At 34.7% G+C, this 20,398-nt stretch overlaps 1 protein-coding gene across 3 annotated transcripts in view; it reads left to right on the forward strand.

The window, feature by feature from the left end:
• The window catches only part of VCAN (versican), a 96,989-nt gene extending 77,036 nt beyond the window's left edge, over positions 1-19,953 (forward strand). For all 3 annotated transcript variants that reach the window (XM_090276450.1, XM_090276448.1, XM_090276449.1), the window contains 3 exons: positions 12,458-12,602; positions 17,783-17,965; positions 18,116-19,953. In XM_090276450.1, the coding sequence (XP_090132576.1) occupies positions 12,458-12,602; positions 17,783-17,965; positions 18,116-18,243 (456 nt within the window). In that variant the 3' untranslated portion in view covers positions 18,244-19,953. The remainder of the gene's footprint in view (positions 1-12,457; positions 12,603-17,782; positions 17,966-18,115) is intronic.
• The last annotated feature ends 445 nt before the right edge of the window (positions 19,954-20,398 follow it).

Raw genomic sequence — 20,398 nt, forward strand, 5'->3', positions numbered from 1 at the left:
ATTTTAGGTTGTTTGACCAAGGATAAATTGTTGCCCCAGGCTGGACAGAGCTTCATTTATTCATCCACAATCTGTGACTGTTCTTTGCACAGAGGGAGCCAGACATCAGGAAACGCTTCTATCTTTCTGTCTATATACTTCCTAGCAAACTCATTTTTATAGCTTTCTTTGCAGCTGTAGAGTATTGTGTGTCCATGGGTAGCATAGTTAGGGAGATATTAGAAACAGTTTGGTACTGGAATCACACTACTTTTTCATAACCTGCTTCCCCAACCAGTGGTTAAGAATCAACCCATGGACCTCTGAGATTTAAAACTCTCACTTCCGTGCCCCCTCCTATATCTGACCCTCAGAAATAAAATTTTCATGAGGGGAATTCTCCGTGGTCTGTGCTGCTCCTTTCTCTCTTCCCCTTGCTGCACTTCCCAGTACCTTCAAAGCGAACCCCTCAGAACCCCTCACCGCGGGAGACCCATGTGCTTCAGTGGATCTAGCGCAGTTACTTCAAAGGAAAATGTCACCTGCCATAGCATTGTCCAGAGGTGGAGGATTGAATAGAACTGACAGTTCCTATTTAAAATGCCGAGGGGCTTTTGGAAAGTTTGATTTGTTTGGTAAAAAAACAAACCCTAAATTTAGGGTTTCTACATCTACATTTAAGGGCTTTCTACATCTTATTCACCTTTTTGCTCCTGTCATCTCGCTTTGTAAGGACTTAAGCCTGACGCCAGTGAGGTTGCTGGCTTGCAGCCTCCTTCTTCTCTCTGGTATACACACAGACGTCCTTCCCTCTGCACTGGTCTGAAGCTAGTCAGGTAGTTCTTGAACAAGTTACTAATTCACAGATCAATAAATGTCTTATTTTCTAGTTCTGGCCAACTCATCTTGTCCCTTAACAGTTATGACATAGGTTACAAAATGCTAATGGTAGCCTTTTCTATGTAAAAAAAAAATCCCAGTTAAAAATATTTCTAGAACTTCACTAAATTCTGTGTTTTATTTATTTATTTATTTATTTATTTATTTATTTATTTATTTATTTTAATGAGCATGATCCAACATGGGCAAGCTGGAACACCTAGAATGTGGGAAACCCACTGGCTCTCCTGGTTAGAGGTGGTACATGACAATAGCCAGATTGGTTGTGGAGTTGGCTTGAAATCCAGAGTGCCTTTTCTTCTTTCATAAATAAACACATCAGTCTGTCAAGCAAAGTATTGTGAGAAAAACCAGCTTTGAAAAAGGTAGAAACAATAAAGGAATAGCCCTTAACCCAGGAAGAGACATTTAAAAGGGGCAGAGAAAAGGAGTAACAAATCGCAGGCTATAAACCATTATTGTTTTTCTGTGGGAATGGATCATTACACTTTATAAACACAAAGGTCTTAGCGTCCTCCTTCTCCCAGATGTGTTGGACATTGAAAAGAGAAATCAGGAGTATTAACTAATTCCTCGTGTTTTCTAAGCTTGTTTGTAGGTTTCTGCCCCTTTGAAAGGATTACATGATTTAACAGAAAAATAATGCAAAACAACCCCCCACCCAACCAAAAACTTAAGTTTTTCTCTTTCTACCTAAAAATCTTAGATGACTTTATATAAAGTATTTGCAGATGGATATGTGTTAGCTGTGGTGTGGTTTTAGCTCCAAGTCAAATGCCACTTCTCTGTGAACAAGTCACACTGCATATCAACATTAATTTAATTATGTTAAACCTCACAGGCTTCATTATATTAACTTAAAAGCCAAGGAAAACATATGCTGTTTCCTCAGCCTTTAACACATTCCTCATTATTAGAATTCTCAGTTTCTTTTATGCAAAAGGTCACTTGAGCTCCTAATGAATATTTTTACTTATATTGCAGTTGAATGTGATTTAAAACCAAGCACTGGTCCTTCTGATTCTGCATGGGAAATACAAGGAGTTATAGACTAGCTCTAGAACAGAAAACATGCATCTCCACCTTGCCTTTACTTGCGTGCAAATAGCTAGTGATGGGTCAAACAGCTGGAAGAACAATATTTACCCATCACTGGAAAATCATTTCATAATTGAGAAGATTATCCTTAAAGAGGAAGAAAATTATCAATGCTGCAGTTGCTTCTCACAGATGCTCTTCCATCATGCTCTATGAAATCTTAAAATCACAGACATTTAAATTTCATGAGTCATAATTTTAGACAATGAATAACCACCAAAAAGGCAAAACAAAAAAAAAAATTGTTGAATGGGTTTTGGCAGTTTCACGTTGCATTTGGATGTTAGCACTTCCTGACTGAAGACCAGTGCAAACAAGCCCGGGTGAAGGAGTCCGCTGGCACCCATTCATGATGGGGACTGAATGCAAGTGTCTCTGTGGGGCTCTGCCTGGGGCCCTGTCTCCAAGTGGTCTCACAGTGGGAGTAACTCACATCCTTTGCAAAATGCTGTTGATAATTACTGCCTTTGTCGGCAGTGAGCTCACGCTATTACACAAGATTAGTGCTGCACTCAGGACCTGGCAGATTGTCTCTCCGTACAGAGATTTGCCAGCTAGGAAAAGAGTGGGCATGTTGCCACTTTAACAACTATCAGGAGACCCCAAGTTAGTTTTTCTTCCCTTCAGCACAGTCATGTTTGTAGGATCCGACTCCAGGCCGCCAGCCTCCGGCAGTGACACCAAAACAAACGTCTCTTTCTCCTTTAAAACAAAGCTGCTCTTTTCTTTTCAGTTGTTCAACTAAAAGACAACAGCAAAATCATAACCTCCCTTAAAATGTAAATAAATAAGGACCCAGACCAGAGTAACCTTCAGCAAGTAGAAGGATCAGAAGAGGGTCTATCTCTACCTTGCAGGGAGGTCATTTGCCCTGAACAAGTTAAATAAAACAAAGTTAAATGTACCCTCCACAGATAGCACACAAGTGCCCATTGTGTCCCACAGCCATCTAGGGGAAACAGAGGCATTTTAAAGTTCCCAAATGTTTTTATTTCTGTAATAAGTAGTCCTTCTAGCTTTCATTCAGATAAACGTTTGACCTGTGTTCTGAATGGCTGGGGGTAACCTGGGTTATTCTGAGTTCTTTATTTAGGGAAAGGTGGCCTCTTATCAGCGTGTGTTTCAAACGGGTAAGCCGTCCTCTTGGCAAAGTGTTTTCTATTTGGAGTTTGCTTTTATGCTTTGGTGGTTATCTGCTTACCCTTGGCATCGACTGCATTTGGATGTCATTTGTAGCTGTGGGAGCACAGGTGATAAGAAGAGTTTGCACACAGGGAGTCAGCTTTTCGTGTCGTGTTTTTATAGCTACTCTAGATAAGCTTTTACCTAAGACCAAACTAAATGTGAATCACACTGCGGACATTCATTTGTGTGCGTAGGTGTTAATGATCGCCCTTCTAAGGATTTTAGGTGGATATTAGAGATTTTGGTTGGCTTTTGATACAATTTCACCACTGATGTAAATCATGTGATAGTTTAATAAGCAAAATGGAGAAAAGAAGCTACTGTAGATGAACATTTTACTCCAATAGAAAATTCATATTACGGCTACAATGGCCTATAGCAGAACAGAGTGCTATCAGGTTGGCAAATACGGTCTGACTGAGGTCCATCTTCTAGCAAGGTGCTCTCTTCATGCTTTCCCTCAAAAAACTGAGAGGACATATCACAGATAATCCTTTATTTTTTTTATTTTTTAAATTTTTTGGTCACATTGAGTAAATAATCATGATTTCTGAGGTGCATTCTAAATTCTATTTTGTTAATAGTGAGTTTGTAATTCATAATATAGTGATGGACGGATATCACCACCTAGTGGCCACATTGTATTTTGTGTTTCAAAACTTTACATTCCCAGACCGCTGCCTAAATCTATACAGGAATAATATTCTCTATGAGTTAAGTTCCTGGAGCTTTGAGTTTAAAAATCCTAGCATGAAGTTCTTTATATTGTGAACCTGAAAGTTACATGTGAAAAAGATGATTTTTCAAATGCAGTGTGATGCCAACACATGGAGTCACGTGCTTAGGAAAATCCTAGCAACTGAGGCAAATATTAGCACCAGTTCCTCCAGTATCTTTACTTTATACACAATAATAAACCCAGAAGAAAGTTTTCCTTGGCTAGTTCCTTTGGTATGTGAACCTAAATGACTTGTTTGGCTTTCTTATGAAAGTGTTTTACAATGAATTAAATTAGCAATATTTGGGGGGAGGCACAGTAGGTGAAAATGGTGACTGGACTGTTCATGGGAAATAAAGACACCCAATTATGACTTGAAGTTTTAGTAAATTCTCCCCCAAATTACAATAATATATTGCATCATAGAATAGCTTCTCTGGACAAATGTCAAAAAATGTTTTTTTTTCAATGGAATGTGTGTGATTAATTGTTTCAATGTGCTTGGCAACATTCATAATAATTCTAAAACATAGAGCTTTTAATTGACTATTTAAGGTAATCTAAATTATAGTGAATTTTAAAGAATGAAAGGTGACTTCATCTAAGCTGAAAAACTGTTTCTAAATATAGTTAGAGATAGGTAGATAGACTAAGCCCTTAGTAGCTGCAGATTCAAGATTTGCATTTTCAGTTGTACATAAAAAGCCTTGAAGATCTATAATATTTAATAATTTATACCCTTCGCTCAAGCTGTACCCTGATAGCTGGCTGGTATATAAGAATTGTTCTATTAGCTACCATGTCTGTCTAATACACACCTTGGTTTTCCAGTCTCAGGGGCTCTGTTGCTGTCTGCTCTGCTAATCATTTAAATACTTGCATATTTTCTATTGTACTTATGGTGGGAACCTATCTGCTACCCAGGTCTTCCCTAGTGCCAACAAGTACTGTAGGGGTGTGTGTGTGTGTGTGTGTGTGTGTGTGTGTGTGTGTGTGTGTGACATTGGTAAATCTCAAATTTATAACTCACAAAAAGACGACCTTTAATTTTATCTAGTGTCTATGAAAATTTGTTTTTATTTTTAACAGAGAGGAAAAGAAACCAAGAGATTCTACACAGAATGTCTAACCCTTTAGAAGAACTAGTTAGTGCCCATTGATTGTTCTTTGTAGTTATTTGATCAAGTTAAGAGAAATCATAAAATTGTAAAAAAAAGAACTTAAAATGGATGATATGAAGAAGGGCTAGTTATTAAGTTTGGAAAGAAAAAAGTGCTTAAAAATTCTTAGTTTTAAGATGTGGATAAAAGAAATTTAAACACAAGAGTCTTGAATGTTTTGGGAATTCTTTCTCTAGTAGAGGTTGAAGTATGACCTTGTATCTTTAAGGTTTTGAATTTTGAATTGACATTCTTTTCAAACACTTTTCTAAAAATCTTATGTGGGAAATTTATCATTATTTTGGAATGTTTCCTGGAGGGATAAGAGTAAGCCATTCTATGCTTCAAGAACCTTCCCTGCTCCAGTCTTTTATTTTCACCACTCAGATGTTTTTGTATGTCCTCATAAATTGATTTGCTTGTACCTGTAACACCTAAAGGACCAGCTAGAAGAGTGGTTCTCCACCTGTGGGTCGTGACCCCTTTGGGGATCAAATGACCCTTTCACAGGGGTTGCCTAAGACCATTGGAAAACACATATATAATTACATATTGTTTTTGTGATTAATCACTATGTTTTAATTATGTTCAATTTGTAACAATGAAAATACATCCTGCATATCAGATATTTACATTATGATTCATAACAGTAGCAAAATTACAGTTATGAAGTAGCAATGAAAATAATTTTATGGTTGGGGGTCACCACAACATGAGGAACTGTATTAGAGGGTTGCGGCATTAGGAAGGTTGGGAACCACTGAACTAGAATGTGACTGTCACAGCAGTAAATAATACTGGTTAGTCTTCTTATCTTTAACTGAAAGTAGAGCTCAAAGCTGAACCCAAGCAAACTTTTTTTTTTAAAGCAAAGAAAAACTCCTGGTTTATTTCTAAATCATGTATGTTCCTGAAACATTTCTTTCTTAACCTTCTGATAAAGGCAGTTATCTATCTCTGCATAAGGTGACGGTCAGTTAGTTACATTACATTTGTATCATCAGTTTGTTTTGTTCATGCATGTAATGCAAGATATCTGCTGAGAGTTTAGGCCCATTGATCATGGCCTTGTGGTGTGTATTTTAAAGATAAAAGATGTCAATATCTCTGATGATAGTGGGGACTCCTTGACACTACATAATCAGTGATTCACCTTGGAAAGATTTAAACCCTGTCTGATTTGAGTGGACTGCCGATAACTTTCAAAAGGAGAGACCCCCACCCCTACACACACTTTTCCTCTCCTATGTTTATTGAATCAAGTTGGAGACTTGTAAAGGGCAAAGGAGCATATAATGTTTCAGCCTCTCTGCTTGAGAAAAATTAGTCAAGTCTGTTAGATCCGTGGAACTGGGGACACTCTCTGAGAGTGAAGAATATGGTAGGCAGCGAAGTTCTGTGTGCTCTAGAAGACCTGCTGAATAAGTCTTTGTTTTGATGTTAATTTGAGACAGAAACAAATTTTTTGACTTAAGTAAAATATGGGTTATTTGGAGTAATCTAAATATTTATAAAGTCAGGTAGATTAAAACTTTTTTTCTTTCCCAAATATTTTATTTACTTATTTTTAGAGAAAGGGAAGTAGGGGAGAAAGAGAGGGAGAGAAACGCCTGCAACTCAGGTACGTGTCCTGACTGGGAATCAAGCTGGCAACCTTTCAGTTTGCAGGATGATGCTCAACCCACTGAGTCACACCAGCCAGGGCTAAAATTGGATAGATTTTGATGAATAACTTCAACTCTGCTCTGAGTTTTCCTCCTCAATATTAGGATTGGTTCAAAATGGGTTCTCTGGTTTGTGGAGACAATTTTCATGTGAGAAACTGTATGTAGCTAGTAGATTTTCACTGGAGGTTTTTGATGTGTTTAGCAGCTGACTTGCTTGAATCCAGTTGGGGGGGAAAAAAAAGACTGAAAAGTTGTTACTAAATTCAATTTAATTGAAATAGTTGTTGTTTTTGCCACTGTTTTTTATATATATAATATGTATATATAACATATATAATGTATATAATATATATAACATATATATAATATATATTTACAAATAGAATGGTAATCATTTAATTGGAACTCTAAAAATAATTTTATCATATAATGTATAGCATTAAGCAGTTTTATACTAGGTATAAAACAATTATCTCAATAAAATGCAAGTTTGTTATAGAACATGTAGAAAATGTTCCATCTCAGCTAGCTTTTCCTCTACATCAATATTGGAGTTTTATCATAATTTTCTCTGCCTTCAGAAGAAAATAGAAATTCAAAGTAAAGTAACTTAAGGTTCTCTTTTCAGGTGCGGAATTGATTTAATTCTGGTCTCTGGGGAAGGTAACAAGAAATTGTGGTTTGTGGTGGGAAACATGAGTCTCTGAGACAGAGACAAACATGTGGAAGTCTAATAAACTTTTTTTTTTTTTCCAGTGGAGTTCAAATGAATTCTCCACAAGCCATATTAGCTTTCTGGAATAATTCTTAGTTTCTCCATCCAGCCCTAGAAGAGGGTTAACCAAGTCTAGATCACCCAGGATGTACATTTATAACCCCAAATGAAGAGAGAAAAATCCATATAAAAGTGGTGACTATTTCTCTGCCCATTTCAAAAATCTATATTTCTGTGTGTATGAAACACAGTGTGTGTTAAAGAGGCTCTATTACATTCTGATAACTCAGAACTGGTTTCCTGGGGAGAGATCACTTCCTCACATTTAACTATAGTGAAAAAAAAAAAAAAAACATTATTAAACCTAAAGTCAAAGATTTATTTTTCTATACTATTTCTCTCTGCAAATGATGTTAAGTAAGGCTGTAAAGCATTTATGAGGAAACAAAGAGAGTTGTTCAGAAAACTGGAGTTCCCTTTGCTAACTCAGTTTGGCAATTAACATGGAGCAGAACCAAATCATTCTAGCCAAAATAAATCCATGCAATGGAGCTATCAGATATGAGGTAATAGTGTGACATGTTTGTGGGTATCAGACATTCTTGTAAAAACCACAGACATAAAATTTCGTCCTGCACCATTAAGCCAAAGCTCTGCCAAGCAACAACACAGAACACACATTTTAAATCATTACAAGCCAAATCTAATTCCCACCCAAAACAATTAAATCTTTTACCAAAAGTCTGTGTCTGGGCAGTTTACACCCTGAGAGTCTCTTCAGTGGCAGGGATCTGAATCTCATTTCAGTGTGAAAATGAGATGGTTGTTGTTCAGATCAGAAGGAAATATCAGCTGTAAAATACAGGACAGTCAAATGACTATAACTTGAAGTGATATTTGTTGAGGTTAGATTTAAAAAGGGTTAGCTAAGAAATCTGTAAGTCCTTTCTGATAGTTTCATAGATCTTCTTACAATGTTCATTTTTAATGATTAGAAAAATAATTTATGCTCACCCTAAGAAAGTTGGAAAATACGTAAGAATACATAGAATAAAATATAATTACAATCTCTTATCGGTCAAATATAAACTCTGCATTTCCTTTTGCTCTTTTACAAACACGCACATAAGCAGAGCTGCATCTGAGAGTAAGTGTAAAATTTGGATCATTGTAAGTTTTTAGTATTTTATTTTTTAATTTTAACTTAACACTTTAGTATTACCCATCCCCTTATATATCCTTCAAAGACAGGATGGTTATGCAATATTGTATTTGTCTGGCTATACCATAATTTATTAAACATTTGTTCACTCTGTAGGTAGTTTTCCATTTATTGCTAATATAAATAGTAATTTAGGTAAAACATTGTTCACATCTGTAATTATTTTTTAGGGTCGAATTTTAGAAGAATTATGGGGTCCAAGGGCAGGAATTTTTTGAGACTCTTGATATGTATTGCCAGATGTTTTCCAGGAAAGTTATGGTTGCTTGTCTCTTCTATTATTTGTTAGTAGCAAGCAACATCGTCGATTAGGGGTGGGTGTGGTTAGGGGAGGATGCAACACACTCTGTGGTTCATTAGTTCTAAATGTCGGAGTATTTATTAAACAACCACAGTATGTGTTCATCATAGTTTCTGGCACTGAGGATATAGTATTAAAGAAAAGAACCCCAAATTCCTGTCCTCAGTGAAATTACATTCTACTAGGAAGAAAAAAAATAAATAAATAAGTAAATCATATGGGACGTTAGGTGATAAGTGTTTTGAAAAAAAAAAAAAAAAAGCCAAAAAATGTGGCTTGAAACAAAGAAGGGCAAGCATTGCAGAGTTTGCACCTACTTTTGGGATGCTGGAAATTTTCTGCTTTTGAGGACATTTCCCGGTTTCTTGTAAGAGGGTTAGTTAAAAAGTAAGCCAGAAAGTATTGAGCTCCAAAATTCAAATTAAGTATTTGAGGAACTCTGGAATCTTTCACCATAAAATGTATTAAATGTAGATTTTTGTTATTTTTAAGACATTTCTATTTTTGTTTATATTTTTAAAGATTTTATTTAGTTAGTTTTAGAGATAGGGGAAGGGAGGATGGAAGAGCGAAAGAGAAACATGTGTGGTTACCTCTTGCACATCCCCAGCTGAGGACCTGGCCTGTAACCCAGATGTGTGCCCTGACTGGGAATTGAACCAGTGGCCCTTTGGTTCCCAGGCCAGCGCTCAATCCACTGAGCCACACCAGTCAGGGCTATTATTTTCATCCTACCTTTATTCATCTGTTAAAGACAAATTAGTTGTACATTAGCAAGGGACTGAATATGACTTTTTTATCTCTGCTTTCTTGCTCCATTTCCTTGTCTATTATCTATTAAAGAAGTGTAATGTGAAAGATAATAAGGGAAGGGAAGTAAGCATAGAAAAGGAAAATGGAGAAGTAATTAGAAAGCTAATTCAGAGCAAAGGTCAGTTCCTAGTCCAAGGGATACCTGCTAGTCAAAGAGTACTTGAGGGAGTGTATTTTCTGAGCTTCCTCTCCAGGGCCTCCTGGTGGTACTCAGTGATATGATTCAGTCTACTAGAGTTGGATGTAAATCTGTCTAATTTCTGGATTTGGTTTTCCACCAGAAAAATAAAAACAACCTTCATTCTTTGTTTTGGCAAAAACAACAAACAAATAACAACAACAAAAAAACTACATTAAGCTTCTCTTGGTTCTTTGCAGTTTTATTGCTCTTCAAAGACCCCTTTTAAAAAAAGAAAGAAAGGGAGAAAGAAAGAAAGAAAGAAAGAAAGAAAGAGAAGAAAGGAAGAAGAAGAAAGAAAGAAAGAGAAAGGGGGAGAAAGAAAGAAAGAAAGAAAGAAAGAAAGAAAGGGAGAAAGAAAGAGAGAAAGAAAGAGAGAAAGAAAGAGAGAAAGAAAGGGAGAAAGAAAGGAGAAAGAAAGAAAGAAAGAAAGAAAGAAAGGGGAGAAAGAAAGAGAGAAAGAAAGAGAGAAAGAAAGAGAGAAAGAAAGAGAGAAAGAGAAAGAAAGAGAGAAGAAAGAAAGAAAGAAAGAAAGAAAGAAAGAAAGAGAGAAAGAAAGAGAGAAAGAAAGAGAGAAAGAAAGGGAGAAAGAAAGAGAGAAAGAAAGAAAGAAAGGGAGAAAGAAAGAAAGAAAGGAAGGAAGGAAGGAAGGAAGGAAGGAAGGAAGGAAGGAAGGAAGGAAGGAAGGAAGGAAGGAAGGAAGTCAAGATCTCTAGTGTCCTATCCTAATTTCCTCATGATTGAAAACTTTAAAGCAAAGCTTTAGGAAAAGTAGACCTCTTAATCCTGATGTTTTCGAAGTTCAGTCTTCTTATTAATTATTTTATCAGAGACTTAGCTTTTCACCATATTTTAAAGTTTTGAAAACCAGAAGAAGAAAAAAAATTGTAGATATTCTCTAGTATATCTGGTATACATTTCTAAATGACATAAACATAGCTATGGTGCTACTGGGACTAAATAGTAGCACCATTTTGTTGTTGTTGTTCTCTGAATGGAGAACAATTGCCTTAATTCTTAGATGTAGTTTTTTCTTCTCTGACCTTAACTTTCTCAAATAAAATCTCTTAACTCATTGTTTCAAATCATAGACTAAATTTTATTTAAGGAAAGATTTGTAGGCCCAGACAAGATAGTCATGTGAGCCCTTGTTACATAATTCTGAATCTGTATTTCTACCATATGGAGGAAGTTTGTTAAAACTGTCTTGTTAGCATTAGATTTGGTGTAAAGCCACAGTGGGAAAGTGATACTCAAGTTAAACGAGTAAGACATTGAACAAAAAAAAGTTGTCCCATATCACATTCTAGTTAGGAGACCCAAGACTAGGAAAGCGAATTCTTATTTATAGTTCAATATTATTTTCATCTCATAATGTTTGTTATTTTTGAATAGGAATAGGGGCTGTGTTTTACTTATAATTATTGTTTGTTATGGAGTATTTTAAAGTAACAAAAAACTGAACATAAACCAATGGTTGCTTATCTCTAAGGTATAATTTACTCCCAATCCTGTTATATTGTTGTAAGAGATAATACATAACAAGTACCTAGAAGAGGGCTTTATTCATTGTAGATGTTGAATAATACAGACCATGTATTATGTATTTTGTATCATAATGAGGGAAGACGGAAGATATATCCAGTTATATATCATTGGTCAGAGTGGGGAGTCAAGAGATGACAGCTTAAGGTAGAGATATAAAGTTAATCAGTAGAAAAACTTCAAATCAATAAAATGCTTTTCAATTATCTGAACATACATTATACAAAAAAACCAAACATAATTATAGTAAGATATATTTTAAAAGCTTATCTTTTATATCAATATGTATAAATGTTCCTATTAAGAGAAAAGAACTTCCAGATTAGATCTTAAAGCAAAACTCAGCTGTGTGGTGCACATAAGATCACATTTAAAACAGACTAACCCAGAAGGATTGAATATAAAGTGATGTGTACAGGTATGGTAGGTAAATATATAAAATAAATATAGCAAATATCTCAATTTTTTAACCAAATAAATGAATTTAGATAAAAAAATCACATTAAATAAAACAAATACTTTATAGTGATAATGTAGAAAACAAAGAATACAAATTTGATTGTACTATAATTACAACTGTATAAATTATGTGCACATAGGGCTGGAGGAAAACAGGATGGATTGGAGTGATAAGATTATGGATCTTTTTTCTTTTCTAATTCCATTAATGCTGTCATAATTAATAATAATAATATGATTAGTTTATTAAATTGAGCACTGATTATGTATTTAGAATTGTAGAATAAAATTTCTCAGATATATCTCATTGCCAAAGAAAAAACACATGTTGAAGAGAGGCTTTCAGATACATATATTGTCCATTCAGACTATAAAAGTCTTTTTTTTTTTACCACCAAAATCATTCCAGCCAGATGGTTAAACAGAAACTAATTAGTTCATTCTAATTTGATTGTGATTTAATACCACTGTCATGCTTATAATATGCTGCTCTTTGACTATCCCTCCATTTTTGCAGCAATATGAGAACTGGAGGCCCAACCAGCCAGACAGCTTCTTTTCTGCTGGAGAAGATTGCGTGGTCATCATTTGGCATGAGAACGGCCAGTGGAATGATGTTCCCTGCAATTACCATCTCACCTATACTTGCAAGAAAGGAACAGGTAATAATTACTCCATTAATCATGTATAGTTAATCTGCATGTTCATTGTCAAGTCAGCTCAGGAAGACCAAGCTTCATTCTTTAAGACTCACACTGGATATGTGATGTACATCATCTCTCATTGCTCTGGAATATTTCGCTCCTGCAATACAATTGAAAAGTTTGTTTTCACCATACATTTCAGGTGCTCAAGATAACAATGTAGTATTTTATGTAGAAAAACTACTTCCAAGTATCTTAAAAAACAAACAAACAACAACAGTAACAGCAGCCCAAGGGCCTAAAGATCTGATTATTTGATGAAGAAAGCATTAAAAAAATTGGTTGTCAATATTTCAAAATTGTGATATATCGTAAGATATTCTGGATTTTCTACTTAAAAAAAAAAAAAAAAAAAGAACAGCTGTTACCCTGTGTCTGTGGTTTGAAGCATTGGGGCAGAAACCACTGCCCTCACTGCAGGTCAGTGCATCCTTATTCAGTTCTCCCTCTTTTTAACTGCCTGGTCTCTGTGGGCTTTGAGATTTTTAATCATTTCTTTAGAAACTTATTGTATCCTTATAAATCGTGGAATAAAGAAGCCATCCCTACATCTATAGTTGAATGCCTTCAAGATGTAATCAAATAAAAACAGTTGTAATATAAGTTTCATAATGAGGAGAATTGCTTAGCTTACATTAAACAGATAAAACGAAGAAAGGTGATTTTTTAGAAGTGTTGTGTTTATTATTGACCAATATAATATGTTTAAATTTCTAATGCACACTGTATATACTTCTTCATTAAACAAATAGGAATCCCATAAACACTTTTTATCCTGTTTGCAATGGATAATGGTACTAAAGCATGGATATTTAGTCTCTAGGCGTACACTTTTATCCACCTCAAGTAAGAGTATGAAGTACAAATGCAAAATGTAAAATCCAGTTGATTTGTTTTTGAATATAAAAATAATACAACTATAAATTCATACTCTACAAATATTTTAGGAAACAGCAATAATGAAACACACTATTAGAATAAAGAGAACACTAAGATACACAAATCTCAGCTAAAACACAACCATCATTTGTGACTACTTGGCTCTTCTCTGATCTAAAGTAGAATTTATTGTGAATGTCCTTTCTGCGTGAGCCGCTTTCCTGACTACATGCATCACTTCAGCACATCAGCAACGGGGCTTGTGAAAATGCAACGAAGTGTCTGTTTTCCCTGTTCCTAATGTAAGAAGTCTGTAATGAACTGCTTGTCTTTATCCACATGTCATGTTTGCATTCTCAATCTCCAAATGGTCCTTGGAGTCGTGCTTTTCATTTTGTGATCCAAACAGTCTTATATTTCCTGTAGCAGGGTTTCTCAACACCAGCGCTGTTGACATTTTGGACCAGATAAGTCTAGTTGTGAGGGGCTGTCCTGGGCATTGCAGAATGTTTAGCACCATTTTTGCCCTCTAAATCACTGAAGGCCACTAGCACTCTCCTCCACTCCACATCCCTCTCTGCTTTGTGACAACTAAAAATGACTCTAGAAATTGTCAACTGTTCTTATGGAGGGAGGGAGAAGAAAAAAACTACCCCAGGTTTGAAAACCACTGCCCTATAGCTAAATGGGATTCACAAAACCAGCATCACAATTTACATTTCCCAATGGGGAAAAAGATTTACAAAATGTTGCCGCTATCTCATTAATGGAGAAAAAATAAAACAAAACAAAATGATCCTATTTTTTTCTTCCTATTGCCTTATTTTTATTTGTGTAGATTTAACTCTTTCTTAATCAGTAATCTGGGGAATTATATGAACTTTCTAAAAGTAGACTTTCAAAAAAGATACTCATTTCTGCTATGGCTCGCGTGGCTCAGTTTGTTGGGCGCTGTCCTACAAACTGAAAGGTCACCAGTTCGATTCCTAGTAAGGGCACAGGCCTGGATTGTGTGTTTTGTCTCCAGTCCAGTCATATATGGAATGCAGTAAGGAAGGCAACCAATCTATTTTCTCTCCCTTTCTTCCTCCCTTCCCCCATCTCTCTCTCTCTCTCTCAAAAAAAAAAATAGTTCTCATTTCTTCTTTCAGATACTTTAGACATCTTAAAACTACGTAAGACCTAAATAGTTTTACTTTTAATTAAATACCTGTAAATAAGGACTATAATATACACAAAAGACTATGTATATATTATATATATTTATATATACATATATATTATACATATATATGTATGTGTATGTGTACACACACACACACACATTTAAAAGAACACCTCAGTGCATACTATTCACAGTTCTCTGGAACATCCTGTAGATTCCTTCTAGTCCTATCTATTTACTTCCCAATTCCAATCATAGATAACGATTTAGTTTCTTACTTTTCTCTTTAGTATTATCATATACTTCTGTATCTGTAAACAACAAACTATTTAGTTTTGCACATTTTAAAACTTTATATAAGTGGAGTCATACTGTATGTACTTTGTGCCTTGCTTTTATTTGTTTGGCATTGTTTGTGAGATTTATCCATGTTGATGCCTGTAGCTGTTTCTTCATTTTTGCTGCTGTACAGTATTTCATTGTATGATTAAGTAACACTTTATTTATCAATTCTCCTGTCAGTGGACATTTGGGTTATATTAAGCTTTGTTATTGTAAACAATATTTCTGTGGACACTCTTGAACTTGTTCCTGGTAGGGTTTTTTTCCAGGAGTGAAGTTCTGAGTCATAGGATATATGTATCATCCAATTTACTAGAAAATGCCAAATTATTTCTAAAGTGGTTGTACCAGTGTGCACTCCCACCAGCCACGTGTGAAAGGTCCTGTTACTCCACATCTTCATCAACATTTGGTATTTTTGGACTTTGACATTTTTGCCAATCTGGTGGGTATAAAATGTTATCTCTTGTGATTTAATCTGCATTTTCTTGAATACTTTCCCTTATAGGTCATTCATGGCTTTTCTTTTGTAAAATTTCTGTTCATGTCTTTTGTTTATTTTTTAAAAATTGGTTGCTTTTTTTTCTATATTGATTTTTATGAGTTATTTTAATATTATGATTACTAGTCCCTTGACAATTAGATATTTTGCAAATACCTTCTCCCAGGTTGTAGCTTGTTTTTACTCTTAGCCTATGGCATTTTTTGTATGAACAGAATTCTTCAATTTGTTACATTTTCCTTTATGATTTAAACTATTTTTTTTACCTCAAGAAATCTTTACTACCCTAAAATCATAAAGATTTTCTATATTGTGTTCTAAATGTTTTATAGTTTTGCCTTTTATGTTTATATATTTAAACCATCTAGAACTGACTTTCCATTCATTCTACAAGGTAAGGAACCAAGTAAATTTTTTCCATAAAAATACCCAATTGTCCAAGTGAAAAGCTACTTTTCCTCACTGCTTTGCCATGTTGCTTCTGTCGAATATCAAACATATATGTCTGGATCTACTTCCGGTCTATTTGCCTGTCCTTGCCAGTATCACACTCACCGAACTATTTTAGCTTTATTTTCTTCATATGTAACTAGTTTTAGAAGAAATCTGTACATTGTTTTCCTCACAATTATAAAGACAACCTCTAATGTGTCAACATAGCACAGAATTAAGTATAATGAACTAATTCATAATTTTTAATCTTCTGTGTCAGTTTTGTCTCATTCTATCTGATACTAGCTAGTATCTGGACCTTGGTATAGGCTTTTCATAGTACAATATAAGAAATACAGGTATCCAAATTGGAGTTATCATTGAACCACATACATTGTGTATTTTATTAATTAAAATAATATATTATTATAGAAATCTCTGCTTTAGGAATTTGTGAAAATCAAATGCATGCACAAATACTTCTAATTTATTCATCATATATAGTATGACTTTATAATCTATTTATAGGTTATGTCTGTCTGAGTGATAGTTCTTACATTAATGAAAAAAAGTGTTTAGAATGTGTTTTCTTAAGGACAACATTGTTTACTGTGGGTCAATATGTCCCAAGCTGTTTTGTCAAGCAGAAATAAATTTGAGAAAATAAATATATAAGTTAAACCCAAATTTGTCATTGCAAAAGAACATGGTTGCAAACAGCTTTATGAATATGTAAATAAATGTAATATTTGTAAATATTTAATATTAGGATGTTGACATCCAAACATCTTGGTACCGAGGTTCCTGGTAATCATCCTCTCATTGAAGAATTGCATTCTTTATGGGAGAATATAGCATGTTCTTGTTATCGGCCTTGTGGCATCAGAATTCTTAGAAATTGGATAGAAAATGTTATTTAGGGAAATTATATTATTATAAAAGTTATAAAAGGTATATAGCAAAACACAGTCACTTACTAAAATTTGATTTTTTAAATATACCATTTAAAACAAGTACACTAATGTTGAATAAAATTGTAAGTTCAAATTCAGTTGAATTAATCTGCTCATCTTGAATTTTAAAATACAAGGTTTACTTTACTTTTATTTCTTTTTTATTACTTATTCTTGCTAAGTTTGCTGAAATTTATAATTTTTCATTGTAAATTAAAAATTATAGTTAAATATTCCAAGATTTACCTTCATTACCCTTCTGAAGAATTGAAATTTATATTTTTAAGGTAATTACAAAACAGCATGAATACTACGTCAACTTTCCCCCATCTTCATAGACAAGACAAAACAGAGTAAATAAACTTAAATAGAACCAGAGATATTTTACTAATATTTAAGAGTCCATATTTTAGACATGCTTTGCTCATATTTTGAAACCATGATGTTATAGATTTTAAGTTTTTTTCAGAGAGGAAACAGTGATAGTTAATTGTTACATGTCATTATTGTTCCAAGTGAAGTAGGAAATAAATAAGAACTTTGGGATAGTGATGAAGACAATACCACCAGGCCACATGAGACAGGTGCTTCTTAATTTGGAATTTTTGTTTTAGAAAAGTGACCATTTAACCGATGGCTTTTAAATAAGATGCCATTCAAGATGACATAATTTGAGATTTAAACTAGGCCCAGAGCCTCAATATAGTTGTTTTCTTTTTGAAAATATTTACTTTGTTAATTTTAAGTGATTACTTTTGATGAAGGTCCTTGATTGGGAACATAAAGAGTGAAAGAGATAAAAAGTGACTCATAATGATAGAAATATTTAAATTATTTGGAAATAACTTAATTTACTTTCCTTTAGTTTCTTGCGGCCAGCCCCCTGTTGTAGAAAATGCCAAGACCTTTGGAAAGATGAAACCTCGTTATGAAATCAACTCCCTCATTAGATATCACTGCAAAGATGGTTTCATTCAACGCCACCTTCCAACTATTCGTTGCCTAGGAAATGGAAGATGGGCTATGCCTAAAATTACCTGCATGAACCGTAAGTGGTCTTTTAGAAAGAATGGACAACCGTGCTATAACAACTACTAGACACCTACATTTTACAGCTGCGGTATTGGTAGTTTAGGGTATGGAGCAAGTAATATTGTTGTGTTTTCTTTCTTTCTTTCCTTTCTTTCCTTCCATGTAGCATCTGCATACCAAAGGACTTATTCTAAGAAATACTTAAAAAATTCCTCCTCATCAAAGGACAATTCAATAAATGCATCAAAACATGATCACCGTTGGAGCCGGAGGTGGCAGGAGTCAAGGCGCTGATCCCTAAAATGGCGAACACGTGTTTTCATCATTTCAGCCAAAGTCCTAACTTCCTGTGCCTTTCCTATCACCTCAAGAAGTATTATCAGTTGGTCTGGATGTTTGGACCGCTGTCCAGTCATTGTGGGTTGCTGCGCTCCCAAAACACTTTAAATGAAAGCATTGGCATTTAAAAAGAAAGCAAACAAGATGAAAGAAAATGAGGGCAGAGAGTAACCATTTGCAGCCTATCTGATTTCTTGAGTTTCTAGTTGCCTCCAGTGCAAATCATTTTATAATGTATACCAGCCTACTGTACTATTTAAAAAGCTCCATTTCCGCACCAATGGCAATGTAAATAAGATGATTTAATGTTGATTTTAATCCTGTATATAAAATAAAATGTCACACTGAGTTCTGGCCTATTTAATGATGATGATGGAGCATTAGAGGTCTTTAATCATTGGTTTGGCAGCTCTTGGTAGTTTGTTTAGGCTGGAAATGGTTTCACTTGCCCTTTGACTATCAGCAAGACTGAGGACAGCTATTCCTGGACAACTAACAAACACAAAGTCTTGTAGGTCACACTGCACTCGCTCAGCTCTAGGTGCAGTAGGCTCGCATGTGAGGCTGAAACCCGGCTAATGGGATCCTGATGGAATGAGGGACTACAATGTGGAACTCTTCTTTGCTGCATTCTTTTTTCTTCACTTGCAAGAAAGGCCTGAATGGAGGACTTTTCTATGACCAGGAGTATTTTGGGGGGGTCAAAGTGCTAATTATTAACTCAACCAGGTCTACTTTTTAATGGCTTTCTTAACACTAACTTGCAAGGTTCCAGATCAACATGTTTCAAATGGATATGGACCTAGGGCTCTGGAGGGTGGGGGATTGTTAAAACAACACACATTCAAAGAAAAAAATTTTTGTATATATAACCATTTTAATCTTTTATAAAGTTTTGAATGTTCATGTATGAATGCTGCAGCTGTGAAGCATACATAAATAAATGAAGTAAGCCATACTGATTTAATTTATTGGATGTTATTTTCCCCAAACCTGAAATAGACATAGTATGCTAGCTATTTTTCAGTGTTAGCCTTTGTACTTCTCTCACACAGTTTGGAACCATATACTCGTAGATACTTCGTCCCTGATTAAATAATGTGATGGATAGAATGCATTAAGTGTTTATTACAAAGAGAGTGGAAAAGTATATAGCTTTCAGCAAATGGCGTTCGCCCATTCTAAGCAAGAAGCATATATATAGAAATAGTTAGGTGTACGTGTTAAAATGTCTTCCTGTCTCTTACCACTTGTTTTTTTTTCCCTCCTTATTTGAATAAAGTGACTGCCGAAGATGACTTTGAATTATTATCCACTTAATTTAATGTTTAAATAAAAATCTGTAATGGAAAGAAGGCATTTAGGAGTCTTTCCCTAATTTCAGTTAGAATGATCTTGAGAAAAGTAGACAACATATGAAATGCAAACAGCAAAAGAGCAGCCCCAACAGTAATTCTTTTCCGCAAAACCTCCTTTGGCTTAGAAGTGACTGTGGTAGCAACAATCATTCACACTGTCCTTGAGCAAGCTCCCGTAGCTGCTGCGTTAACTGTAATCCACCGCTGAGTATTCTAGAGCACAGAACAATACTGTGTTGACCTATTAGGTTTTCATTTTTCCTCTTTCATTACAATGCACATAATACATTCCTGTATTTATATTATACCATGTATAGTGTAAAATGTGAATGATTGTGTTTTTTTGTGAATGAAAATCTAAAATCTTTGTAACTTTTTATACCTGCTTTTGTTTCACCAAAGAAACCTAAAGTCCTTCTTTAATTATACTGTGACTGGTCTGGTTATTTACAACTTTGATACTAACATGCACCAACATTTTTACATTCTGCTTCCATCACAGAGTACAAGCTGTTCAGATGAAATGATTTTCTGGATGGCAGAGGGGTGATTATATATGTACCTGTAAAAATTGAGATAATAATTTTGGTAACATTTATATCTTCATACCTTTGAATTAACCTTAAATATGAAAGTAACATGCCGTAGGAAAAGTGATAGCTCAGTTTTATCAAATGCTTTAGTTTAGTTTAGTGTTTTATGTGCATCATCTCCCAATAAGCCTGTGAGAGTGGTGCTGTTACTCCGATTGA

The sequence above is a fragment of the Furipterus horrens genome, unplaced genomic scaffold (assembly GCF_987537825.1).
Source record: "Furipterus horrens unplaced genomic scaffold, mFurHor1.1.pri manual_scaffold_5, whole genome shotgun sequence".
In the NCBI taxonomy this organism is placed as follows: Eukaryota; Metazoa; Chordata; class Mammalia; order Chiroptera; family Furipteridae; genus Furipterus; species Furipterus horrens.